The 12,804-nt window shown below is 35.5% G+C and overlaps 1 protein-coding gene across 1 annotated transcript; it reads right to left on the bottom strand.

Annotated features, from left to right (window-relative positions):
- Nucleotides 1–428: 428 nt before the first annotated feature.
- On the bottom strand, nt 429–12,402 carry CARD6 (caspase recruitment domain family member 6). The gene is given in 4 exon segments (XM_051990265.1): nt 429–5,508; nt 9,038–9,571; nt 12,107–12,390; nt 12,392–12,402. Coding segments are annotated over 4 exon segments (3,045 nt in total). The 3' UTR covers nt 429–3,292.
- Between the last annotated feature and the right edge of the window lie 402 nt (nt 12,403–12,804).

The following is a 12,804-nucleotide window of genomic DNA, read 5'->3' as shown; positions in this document are numbered from 1 at the left end:
CTAAATTAAAAAAGAAAAAGAAATTGGATAAAAAAGAATGAAATGGTAAATGCATAAAGAATGAAAAGGGGGCTGCTTGATTTAATTTAATTTAAAAAGCTAAAAGAGGATTAACAGTAATGTTGATTGAATAATCTACAGAGGATATTTGATTCTGGTTAGCTAGTAAATTCTTTCCTCAGTATCACCTTGTTAAATTAGTTTTTTATTCTCATTTCCTTAACAGAAGATGAGAAAGTTAAATAGGTGACAATGACGAAGAGATGTTACATTCTGAATTCAAAAATTGTCACTTACTCTACTAAGAATTATCTTCTCCCCCCCCCAGCCAAGTAGCTACAAAAATAGATTATAGTCTTTTCAGCTATAAAAAGAATTTAAGTCAAAATTTAGTCTTTTGTTGTGTTTACATAATAATAGAATGGATATTGGCTTCAAAGGTTATTTTATTCTTTATTCTTCCTAGTGTAAATACAGACTAATCCAAAAATGGTTGGATAGTAGAAAACAGTAACTTATTGAGTAGACGCAGAGTTAAACAGGTAGAAATGGCAATATAAAAAGACTTCTAATAGGGCTTTAAAGAATACCTTGAAGAGAGGGCTTTCAAAGCTGTTTAATTTTATAATATTGTTTTCATTATATAAATTGATCGCCCAGTTGTTTTTTAACTCCATTCTGTATCAGTTCATACAAGTTTTCCCAAATTTCCCCAAAGCCATATCCATCATCATTTATATCGATAGTATGACTGATCAGATGGATCTAGACAATTTAAATACTTAACCTCCCTGAGCAGAAACAGAGAAAGTCATAGAAATGGAATTATAGCTCCAGATAATCCTACCCAAAATTTAGATGAAACAACCTTTTAAAATTACAAACACAAAATTAAAACAATCTTTTAAATTACAAATAGAAGAGACTGTGGAATAACACCAGTGGGTAAAGGTAGACTGCAAGAACTTACCAAGGATTCAATTCAATAATATATACTAAGCACCTACTATGTGCCAGATATAATACTAAGAACTGGATATAGAAAAAAGGAAAAAAAGACAATCCCTGCCTTTCAGAGTTTGAAATCTCACGAGAGAAGATAACACACAAAAGAAAGCTGACGAGAGATAAGGGAACTATCAGAGGGTACCCTGTATGGGGAGTATGATACTCCATGGAATCAAAACCAAGTAGAACTGCTTATGAAAAAATAGACAGTTAAGAAATTACATGGAAAAAAAAGTAGAAAATTAGTAAAGTTAATCATATAGTCATAATGAAATAACTGATGAACAATTATACATTAAGTAGTATATTGTTAACCCCTAGAAATATAAAACAATTAAAGGAAAGTCTTTAACAGAAATATTAAATGCCATGAAAAATCATAAAGAATTAGAAAACTGAAAACAATTTGATTTAGGCAATACCACACTGATGAAATTTTGGGTACAAGATATATTTATTTCCTTAAGTTTTTCCAGTTATGCATTGATTATATCTTGTCCTCTAATGATATAGAGATGGGAATTTATATGCAAACATTGATTATTGATATAATTTACCCAATATTAAAATATTAAATTTAAAAAATTTTTATCTTCATTCCTCCTAACTATATTTTTTCATGTTTTATGTTTCATGTTTCCATTCCCCCATTTTCCCATAGTGCCCCCACTTCAGCAAAGAAAGGGCAAGTACATTTTTTTTTCATCTTTTCTTCCAGGTAAAGTTTGCTTATTGTAATTACACAGTACTTGGTTTCAGTTTTTCTACTGTGTTTCCATTTAGTATTATAATCATTGGAGATGTTGTTTTCCCAGTCCTGCTTTTTCCCCACACTTCACCAACATGTCACATTCCTCCTCACTGACTTTCTATCAAGTATGATGACCTAAAATAATATTCTCTTATTCTACCACTGCATTCTCAGCAAAGGACCTCATCTCCTATTTCACTGAGAAAATTAAGTTTATTTAACGTGAACTTTTTCTATACCCTATCACACCCCCATTGTTTCTTATTCTTTCATCCTTTTCCCCGTTCTCTGGAGATGAAATAGCCCTTCTTACCTAGATAACCCTTCTACTTAGGCTCATAATCTCATCCCTGTTCTCTTTAATCATCAATCTTTTATCTTCTGGTTTCTTCTACACTAGCAGTAAACATACCTTAGATCTCTTTCAACCTTAAAAGACCTTCTTTTAACTCAAACATTCCTTCAAGCTATTATCATATATTTTTCCTTCCTTTCACAATCAATTAGATTAAAAATCCATCAATCTTAGACAGAAAATGCCATCTGCATCCAGAAAAAGACTAAGGAGACTGAATGTAAATCAACTCATGCTATATTCACTTCTTTTTTCTAAAGTTTTTTTTAAATCCCTCCTTTGGTTTTTCCCTTTCATTCTGATTTTACCCACCCAACATGATTCATAAAGCAATGTGTATTAAAAATAAACTTATTACAAATATATATGTATATTTCATATTTAAAAAAAACAATAAGTATTTATTAACATATCAGGTACTGTACTAATATATAGAACTAATGTCCCTAATTCCTAACACAGGAATATAAAGATAGCAGTCATTTAAGAAATATTTATGGAATGGAAAAGAATCCTGGAATATTAGAAAAATGCCTTTGTTTCCATACCCTGTGGGATCTTTCCTATTAATAATCTGAGCCTAAAAATCTACTCTATCCTGATACTATAAGGTTGCAAGTACCCTAATGCCAGGACTGCCTTTATCCTGGAGAAAATAAAAAAAATGGGCTCCTTAAATCCAAGCCCCTTATCCTCATAGTCCAAAAAATAAATTAGAGCCAAATTATAGAGAGTCTTGGGAATTTTAATTTATTCCTTGGGCAAGAGTTAGCTATTTAAGGATCTCTAGCAATGGAGAAATAATCAAAAAGATCAAGTGGCACATCAATCTGGCAAGTGAATGGTTATATGAGATACAGAGTAAGAATTAAGGAGACTTAGTTTATAATCAACAATAACAATATCTAGCATTCATATGGTATTTTAAGGTTTATAAAGACCTTTACAAATAGTATCACAATTTATACTCCCAAAATAATCCTGGAATGTAACTTCTAGTATTATTTCCATTTTACAACTGAGAAAACTGAGGCAGAGGTTAAATCCCAGTTCTCGCAGTAAGTAAATATCTGAAACAGATTTTAATTCAGGTTTTCCTGACTCTAGGTCCAGCACTCAATCCAATGCACTGCTTACCTGCCTCAGTTATTAGACTCACTAGACTAAGAAGTATTGAATTATGTTCCTCTCCTCTTGGCTCCTCCTGTGGAATAGGATGGCTTATTGTGAGGAGGCTTGAACTGAGACTTGGGTGGGGGTTTACTACTATAATTGTTTGACTGTCTTGTTTGAGAAGCAGGTTTTGAGATCTGGCCCTGATGCTGTTTACTTGCTCCTGGATGACAGGCAGGTCTTATGGGCCTCCCAGTTGCTCTGGCTGTTTGAGGTTGCTGGGGCATGAAGCTTCCTATCTGACAGGATGATTTCGTTGTCTGCCCTGTTACTCCTGATTGCTGAGATTTCTGGGTCCCAAATGTTCTTTTTAATTTTGCTCCCCGTGATTGGGAGTCTGGCCTCCTAAATGTTTCTGTAGACTGTTCTTCAATCTGATCCTGTCTTGACTTTGATACTTCTCTGATGGGTTTCTTGGTCATTCCTATAAGTTGGAATCCTGAGTTCCTGGAATCTATTAAATTAAAAACTTGATTCATAGATTGAATAGATGTTCCTGCCGCTTGTGGTTTTATGGTTTGCAAATGACCTGCCTGAGAAGCGAATATGCGGGCTCTTAAAATTTTTGACTGAGATCCCTGGCATGGGGCCTGTACGGTTTGAGAAACTGGTTTGGGTGGTCTTGCCAAATGATATACTTGGGGAGATCTAGAAGATTTTACTAATGCTGCAGCTTGATGAATTCTCTGGGGTTGAAAAGCCCCTCTGCCAGGACTTCTGCCTCGTATATTGGTGCTTCTATTGTGAAAGGCCATAGAGCCAAACCATCTGGGACTAAACCCTGCCCTCACATTAGGATTTGTGGTCCTGTGAGGTCTCAGAGGGGGCCGGTAAGGATTACCCTTAATTATGGTCTGTGGGTGTCTCCACCAGCCCCATGGGTCAGAGCTAAATGATGTAGGATGATGGAAAGTATGAGGTGGGCAGTGGACTCTGCTAAAAATCCCACTCTCTTCTGTAGGCATTTCACACTGGCTTCCTGATAGATCTGTGAAAAGGGTATGGCTCTGGGGTACTTCAACCTCACCTGCTTCAGGTATGGCTTCACTAAGGGTACCTTGGACACCTTGGATTTTCTCACAGTCCTGATCAACTTGGATTCCCAACTCTCTGGCCAAGGATGCCATATCTTCTACTGACACATGTCTGAGAGGAGAGGACATCACCTCTTTCAGGGCTATTCGGAGGCCCTCTACATCCTTTCCTCTATCCCCCATTTCACTCTCCTCTAGAAGCAGCAGTTGTGATGGCTTTAGTTTCAGAACTCTCTGGAATAATTGGGCTTCCTCACTTTCCCTAGACTGGGGACTGAGAATGAAGTAGCATCTTTCCTTAGCAGATTCTCCTAGAAATGCCAGGAGGTCCCATTCCCTTTCACCTGGACAGTCAGTAAAAATGAACACAGCAGAAGAGACTTCCATTAAAAAGCCAAACTGCATCCAGAAGCACTCCAGATCTCCCCTAAGATTGGCCACAGCCACAGGCTCTTGGAAAAAGTCAGGATTTTCCTTACCAGTGCCACTGTTGGGGAAACACCAAGTAATCTCTACCAAACCATCAGAAATTTGCCGAGGAAGTAATGAGGTATGGGAGTCTCGATAGAGAAAGATGTTAGAAGGCTGCTCTTGGGGAAGGCTGAGCATTGCATTAAGGATCCTGGATTTAGATGAATCACAGCACCCCAGTCGAACAAAAGAGATAAGGGGCATTTTCATAAACACTAAGGACTTTACACCAAGCTCAGCAGCATCTCCTAGGGAATGTACTAAGTCCTTTAGTACAATTTTCTTCATGGCCCCCATCATCAAAATGCACTTATTGTTCTCTGCATCTGGTAGCAGCAAAGGAAGAGCAAAGTGGCACTTAAACATGTTCCCCAAGACCTCCTGCTGCAAGGAGATGTCTGAACAAAGCATGATGGCACAGAGAACATCCAATGGATTAATGGTATCTTTGTCTCTAAGAGCCATATTTTCTACCTTAATGATCAACTCCTCTTTGCCATCCTCATCTGCATTCCTTTGGCCAAGGATTGTATCTCTGGCAGTCAAATCTAAGGACTGAATTTTTAGTAGGAAATTCCAGGCTAAGTCTGCTGACGTCTGAGGGATCCAATGCCATCCATGGTCCAAGCGGAACTGATGAACAAAACTTGGTAGAAGCTTCTTATTCCTGTCCATTTCCAAATATGACAGGATTTCTCTGAATGTTTTTCTTCTCTCTAAAGAAAAAGAAGAAACACAGAAAATGGTAAAGTGATCATTAAAAACAATGTGAACTTTAGAGAGTAATTTATGGAATCTATCTAATTTAGAGACAATCTAAATTTGACTTGCAACCAACAAGACATTCTCTTTTTAGTTTGTAAGAGTGGAGCTCCACTGATAATCCTACCAACTTAAAAGTAATTACATAAATTGGATAATAACACTTTTTGAATCAATAAATCAAGCAAAACAAAGTTGAAATAGAGCCTGCACATCTCCTTGAATCAATCAAAGCTATTATATGAGATACTTTTATTAATTTATTTAATTTAATAATTTATACAAAGGAATTCTAAGGATCTGGAAGCAGAGGACAGGATGGGATCATACAAAGCTAAGCCAAGAACTAGCAACTCCAGGGCAATAAGCAACACACAAAGAGCAGATAGGATCAAAATGTGACAGAAAAGAGACATATTAAGAAGAGTCATTAGCTCTACAGATATCTAAGAGGACACTTGGACTGTTGCTACAAGTGTACCTACCTACTCAAGAACTGAGGAGAAGTTAACAAAAAAGGTATGTTCTTTCTTCAACTTCCCTCCCCCAGTGCCTGTCTATCCACAGACACTACAATATAATCTGCTATCTCATTATCCAGATAGTTTCAATAACCTAAACTCATCCACAAAATGGCCAGAGGTTAAGAAGAGGTAGGTATAAATATATGGCATATTGGCAAAAATAAAACACACAAAAAAGGAAAAAGTCAAATGGGTTGTGGAAAATCAGCTGATGCATTGTTGGAGGACTTATTTCTGGGCACAACCATTATAGAAAGCAATTTAGAATTATACCCAAAAAGGATATGCCCTTTCACCCATTTATATCATTTCAGAGTCTATACTCAAAAGAGATAAAATAAAGCAGAAAAGTGATAGGAAAAAAAAAAACCCTGGAAACTAAAAAGATACCCATCAACTGGGAAATAAATAAATAAACTGTGATATATAAATGTAATGAAATATTATTGTACTGTAAGAAAAGAGGAAATAGACTATTTCAAAGACATAAAAAAAACTTAAGAACTGATACAGAATGAAATAAGTAGAAGCACAGGAAAAACTTATACTCTAGTATCAGTATTATTAAAAGGAATTATTTTGAGGATTTTTATAAACTGAAAAGGAATGAAATAAGCAAAATCAAGAGAACAATGTTGTACAATAACAATAAAATAAAAATAAGCAATTTTGAGAGCTGCAAGAAAGAACATCAATGATTCCAAAGGACTAATATTGAAGCATGCTACTCATCTTCTAACAGAAAAGTGAAGAATCCAGGGGACAGAACTATATACACTTTTTAACATACCTAAGGAAAATTATTTTACTTGACTATAAACATTTAATAAAAAGAATTGATTTTTCTTTTTCAATGTAGCAGAGGGTAAAGAGATAATAGATTTCTGTTCATTGGGCAAATAAAACTTTTTTTAAATTTCATAAATAAAGGCAGAGATCCAGATCTCTTTCTAAATGTTAGACTATTTTCCTAAATGGGGGTTCAGAACAATTGTGATTGAACTCAGAATGTTTTGTTTAAAATAAAGTCTCTATGACCACAGCAGGAACCACTGTATTGATCCAAACTTAAAATGAACTGTTTATTGTCACAAGATCTTACAAATCTTTTCTCAAAATGTTAATACTTCATTTGAACTCCAACAATCAACTTCCAATGGGAAATAGTAATTGATGTCACAACGATAAACTTAATGGGAAGTTGGGAAAATAAAGTTTATTAATAAACTTTAAGTGTTCAAGTGCTGAAAAAAGAGTCATTCTCTTTCCTCACAAGAACTGGATGGGTTATGACATTTTGTATAAACAGGACTGCCTTTTCAGATCTGAAAAAGGAATGTTTTCATTTAAGGTCACCTTTTCCTTCAATATTACACAAATTTGTAAAAGTCTTTTAGATTGGAGGAAGCTAGGTGGCACAGTGGATAGAATACTAGCCCTGAAGTCAGGAGGACTTGAGTTCAAATTTGACCTCAGATACTTAACACTTCCTAGCTATGTGATCCTAGGCAAGTCACTTAACCCCAATTGCCTCAGGGGAAAAAAAAGTCATTTATATTTCTTCCAGCTCTAACACAATATTTAATAATTAACCCTTCAATTTAGCCAAGCATTCAACAAGCATTTATTAAGTGCCTACTGTATGAAGAGTACTTTGCTAAGCAATAGGGATAAGATACAAATGAAACAGTTTGTTATTTCAAGGAACTGACATTCAACTGAATTTATGTATGAGTTTGTCTTAAAATAAATCACTGAGGAAAGTGGAGTCTAGATCATATACTATGCTCCACTTGAAAGTATACAATATCTATTATTCCCTGAGTATTAACAGGGAGAAATTTGGCAAAAATATACAAAAGGATTTAACTACTTCAAAATATTATTATATTTTATTGTCACTGGTAGATGATACCAAACCTAAAAGCAATATTTTTAAAGTATACCTACTTGCCCCAATAATCAATAGTTGGTCCAGTTTATAAATATTAGGCCTCTGATCTCCTAAATCTTCTCATGCATCAAAAATCCCCATGTCTAAGCTTAATATGGTTGTTATTGCTGGTGTTGTTTGTCCTTCATTCTTAAAAAAGGACCATGATATCAGGGAGGTGATGCCATGACATAAGTGAATTGGATTGAAGTGAGAAAGAGTTGTGAAAGGTCACTTGCTTCATTTAGTGGCAAGGAACACTAGGTAAGGGTCAAGACAACTGGAGATGGCCCTGAATGCAGTGGGAAACCTTGGCCTATTAAGCTAAGGTCTTTAAAACAGGTCTCAGTTTGACTGAGGCAATGCCCAATCAGTGATTAAAGCTAGGTAAGAAATGAAGCAGAGATGCCAATCAATTGGAGAATGGCTGGGTAAATTGTGGTATATATTGTTCTGTAAGAAATGACCAGCAGGATGATTTCAGAGAGGCCTAGACAGATTTACATGAACTGATGCTGAATGAAATGAGCAGAACCAGGAGATTATACATGGCAACAACAAAACTATATGATGATCAATTCTGATGGAGGGAAGGAAGGGAAAAGTTGGAACAGAAGTGATTGCAAGAGACAATGTTGAAAAATTACCCATGCTTACATAGTCAAAAGCAAAAATCTATCTGGGAAGGGAAGACCCTCAAAGTGTCTGGCCAAAACAGAAACAGTCATTCACTCTGAGCCAATCAGAGCCCAAACACTTGCCTGAAGAATGAAATGTAATCCCCAAATGGAAAGGTTAATAATTTACAGTGGGGTATAGCAAAGAGCTCAGAGATGAAGTCTCACCTATAATCCCTACCACTGATGAAAGGACATAGAGGGCATGCAGGAAAAGGTAGAAAAGGATGCTGAGAATCTGTATTCTCTGTCTCCTAAATGATTCATGGTAACATCAAAATTCTATTATTGTTTGCCTTAAATTTTATGGAAATATATATGTTTGTGGAATTAATTTAATTTTTTTTACCTTCCAAATCTGCTTCATCCAACTCCAGATACTCTTCAGCCTCTAAATTTTCAAAGCTCTGTTCACTATCCAAGTACTCAATCATGTCATTTTCCCCATAGTACTCAGTGTTTTCCAGATCCACATAGACTTCCTCTTCCTCTGATGATCCTGAATGTTCAAAATATGCCTCACGTTCTAAATAATCCTCTTTTTCTAAGTATAAATCAGTATCTGGACTCTCATCTTCCCATTCTTCCCCTAAGTACACAATAGCTTCTGGATTTTCATAGGAGTCTCCATCCTCTGTGTCTTCCAGTTCATCTCCTTCCTCTTCCTCCTCCATGGAGGTCCCAGTGACTGGTGAATTATTAGCTCCTTTGTTCCCTGCAGGCCTATTAATTTTTAGATCTTGGCTCTCTTCTATAGACATAAGAGCATCAGTATTTTTGAACTCTTTCTTTTCCGTGAGCAGAGTAATTTCTGAATTCTTGTTCTCTTCCACGAATAGAGGAGCTTCTGCTTTCTCATGTTCTTTTTCTTGTTTAATAAATTCTGGAAAATAAAATGGATTTTTCTCTCAAATTGAAAAAGTAAATTTTCTAATGATTTGGGTTTGTTGTGCCACAGTTCTCTTGTTTTGTCCTGACTCAGTTTCCCTAACTGTCCTGACTAAATTTCCCTAAATTGTCCTGCCTCAGTTTCCCTGAATTGTTCTACCTCATTTGTTCTGTTCAATCCTGCAAAACTACCCCTCCCTCTAAATCATCAGAATATTTAATAAGGATAAAAGATCTTATATTTTAGAATATCAGAATTCCTCTCACCATCCCAAACTATCAGAATATCAAATACCATCTTATCAAGATGCCTCTCCCCATCTCCAGTGCCTCCCCCTACCCTGTCAGAGTCCTATTCCTGCTCTTAGCTCTGACTCCGACCCTACCTCAGTCTACCCCCTGTATCTGAGCCACCTGTATATATGTCATTGAGAACTCGGATTGTTTGCTGGATTCTTGGGGACAATAGACTCATTCAGCCCTGGGACCAAACCATGGATCCATTTGGTCCCAGTAAATCTCTCCTTTTCAAATAAAATATTAAATACTTTCTAATCTCTATCTTGCCTCAGTTTCTCTGGCATTACAGGTTTTGATAACCTTTCCATAAAGAATAGAACCAAGAAGCCTCATTCACTCAGGTAGGCCAAAAATTTATTTCTACCCAAAGAAACCAGAGCAGATTTACTAGATTCATATAAAAGTTGCCATCTTTAAGGGACCTAGTGTTAATCAGAAGTCTTAATCCATAAACTATATAGAAGTCTCTAAAATCAATTAAATCACTCTGGCTACAGCACCAGGGATAGCCCAAAATTGATCCAAGTCTAGAAGTTCCAAAATAAAATGGCAAATCTCAAAAATAAAGTCTACACTCCTTTGGTTGTCATAGAATCTGAAAAAGAGACCTTTAGAAGTTCTCTCTCCAGTTCTACCTCTGTTTTCTCCAAAGCCTTCATTTAAAGAATGCCTGCTGTATTTTTAAAGGTTTCTAGGAATAGAGACTCTATTATCTATTGGAAAACTAGAGAAATATTAAATGATCACGAAGGGAAATATCTACCAACTACTTTCCCTCCTGCAGGTTAATTCTTCCTCTGGAGGGGTAAAAAAGAATAATTATTTGTGTATCCTTAGGAAATTAAGAGGAAAAAAATAAATTGTTTGTATTTCTTTAGGAAACTGGACTTACATGTTTCTATTGGGCTTATATCCCAAAGAAATACTAAAGAAGGGAAAGGGACCTGTATGTGCTAAAATGTTTGTGGCAGCCCTGTTTGTAGTGGCTAGAAACTGGAAATTGAATGGATGCCCATCAATTGGAGAATGGCTGGGTAAATTGTGGTATATGAATGTTATGGAATATTATTGTTCTATAAGAAATGACCAGCAGGATGAATACAGAGAGGCTTGGAGAGACCTACATGAACTGATGCTAAGTGAAATGAGCAGAACCAGGAGATCATTATATACCTCAACAACAATATTGTATGAGGATGTATTCTGATGGAAGTGGATTTCTTTGACAAAGACTCAGTTTCAGTTGAAAAATGATGGACAGAAGCAGCTACACCCAAAGAAAGAACACTGGGAAACGAATGTGAACTATTTGCATTTTTGTTTTTCTTTCCGAGTTGTTTTTACCTTCTGAATCCAATTCTCCCTGTGCAACAAGAGAACTGCTCGGTTCTGCACACATATTATATCTAGGATATACGGCAACATATTTAACATATATAGGACTGCTTGCCATCTAGGGGAGGGGGTGGAGGGAGGGAGGGGAAAAATCGGAACAGAAGCGAGTGTAAGGGATAATATTGTAAAAAAATTACCCTGGCATGGATTCTGTCAATATAAAGTTATTATAAAATAAAATTAAATTAAAAAAAAAAAAAAAGGAAACTGGACTTACACTGATAGTCACAAAACCTATTTTTCAAATATAATAGGTAACTACTAGCTCACCATATCCAAGACATTTCCAAAATGGCTAGTAGATATAGCTAGCACAGTGTATGAAAAGATACATCTTTTTCTATGAAAAAATTACATCATATTCAAATTCCTAACCTTGAAAGTATCAGTAACATACTTTTATCAACTGATCTTAGTGTTGAAAACTTCCCAAATTCCCCTAATAAAAAAAATCTATAATTTATTCTAACATAAATATAAATCTGCACAATCAATGTGTCCATCAGAATTCTGGAGTAGGATATATGTGATAAGTTTAACAATCTCTACATATGAAGTAATTAAAATTAAGATTTTAGGAACCCTATTTATATTGAAACCTTATACTATCTTCCATCTATGCCACAGAACCTGATCCAAAAGAACTTTTAAGGTTCTTAGAGAGGTAAAATGTACAGTTCATTCAAAATAAAAAATATTAGTGCCTCTGAATCTTATCAAAAAAGAAATTTATCTGTAGAAAAGAGATGGGAAAAATGTAAAAACAAACTATTTGTAATGCATTATTTCTTCAAAAAATCTGACTAAAAAAAAAAAAAGTAAAATCTCAACTCACCAAGAGCAGACCACCAATTGGTTTCTGAGTCCGGAAAAGTACTATGTAAATACTCCAGGAATTGTTGACAACTTCTCTCTCCTTTTTTCTGTATCAGAATTAACATCTTCCTACTTTTTTTCAGTGGGTCTGTGATAGTCTCCAAGATCTCATATTCCTCTTCAGAAATTAGGTTCCGAGAAGTTAACGTATCTAACATAGAATCAGGATCCTCCTGCAGAATTTTAACTAACTTTTGTCTTTCTTTTTCAATGACTGAAGAAGCCATAATCAGAGTAGCCATTTCCTGTTTTCATTCCACCTGGAAACAGACAGACAGAAGTTCTTGGGCAGTCTTCTGAAATGAGAAAGTCAGGCTTTCAATAGAACTGTACAGTTGATAATCATTTACCCATGACATTAAAATCCACCAATTTTTCCAACATATGTTCAGAGTATCTTCTAATAATTTCACATATCTATACACACTACTTTCATTTTCTCAACAACTACCACATTCTTAAAACAAATTAAAAAGTAATAATCAACACGTTTTAAACTACTTTGAAGTCAACAAAGTATTTTGCAAACATCACTTCTTTGCATCCTCACAACAATCTAGCAAAGCAAGAACTAACCTTAGTGGATAGAAACCCAGTTTCCAGGAGTTCAGAAATCAATTGGCAGTAAGCCAGTAAGAGCTAATGTAAAAGCAAGTT

This window comes from Antechinus flavipes, chromosome 1 (genome assembly GCF_016432865.1).
Source record: "Antechinus flavipes isolate AdamAnt ecotype Samford, QLD, Australia chromosome 1, AdamAnt_v2, whole genome shotgun sequence".
NCBI classification, from domain to species: domain Eukaryota; kingdom Metazoa; phylum Chordata; class Mammalia; order Dasyuromorphia; family Dasyuridae; genus Antechinus; species Antechinus flavipes.
This window is presented reverse-complemented; position numbering and strand designations above follow the sequence as displayed.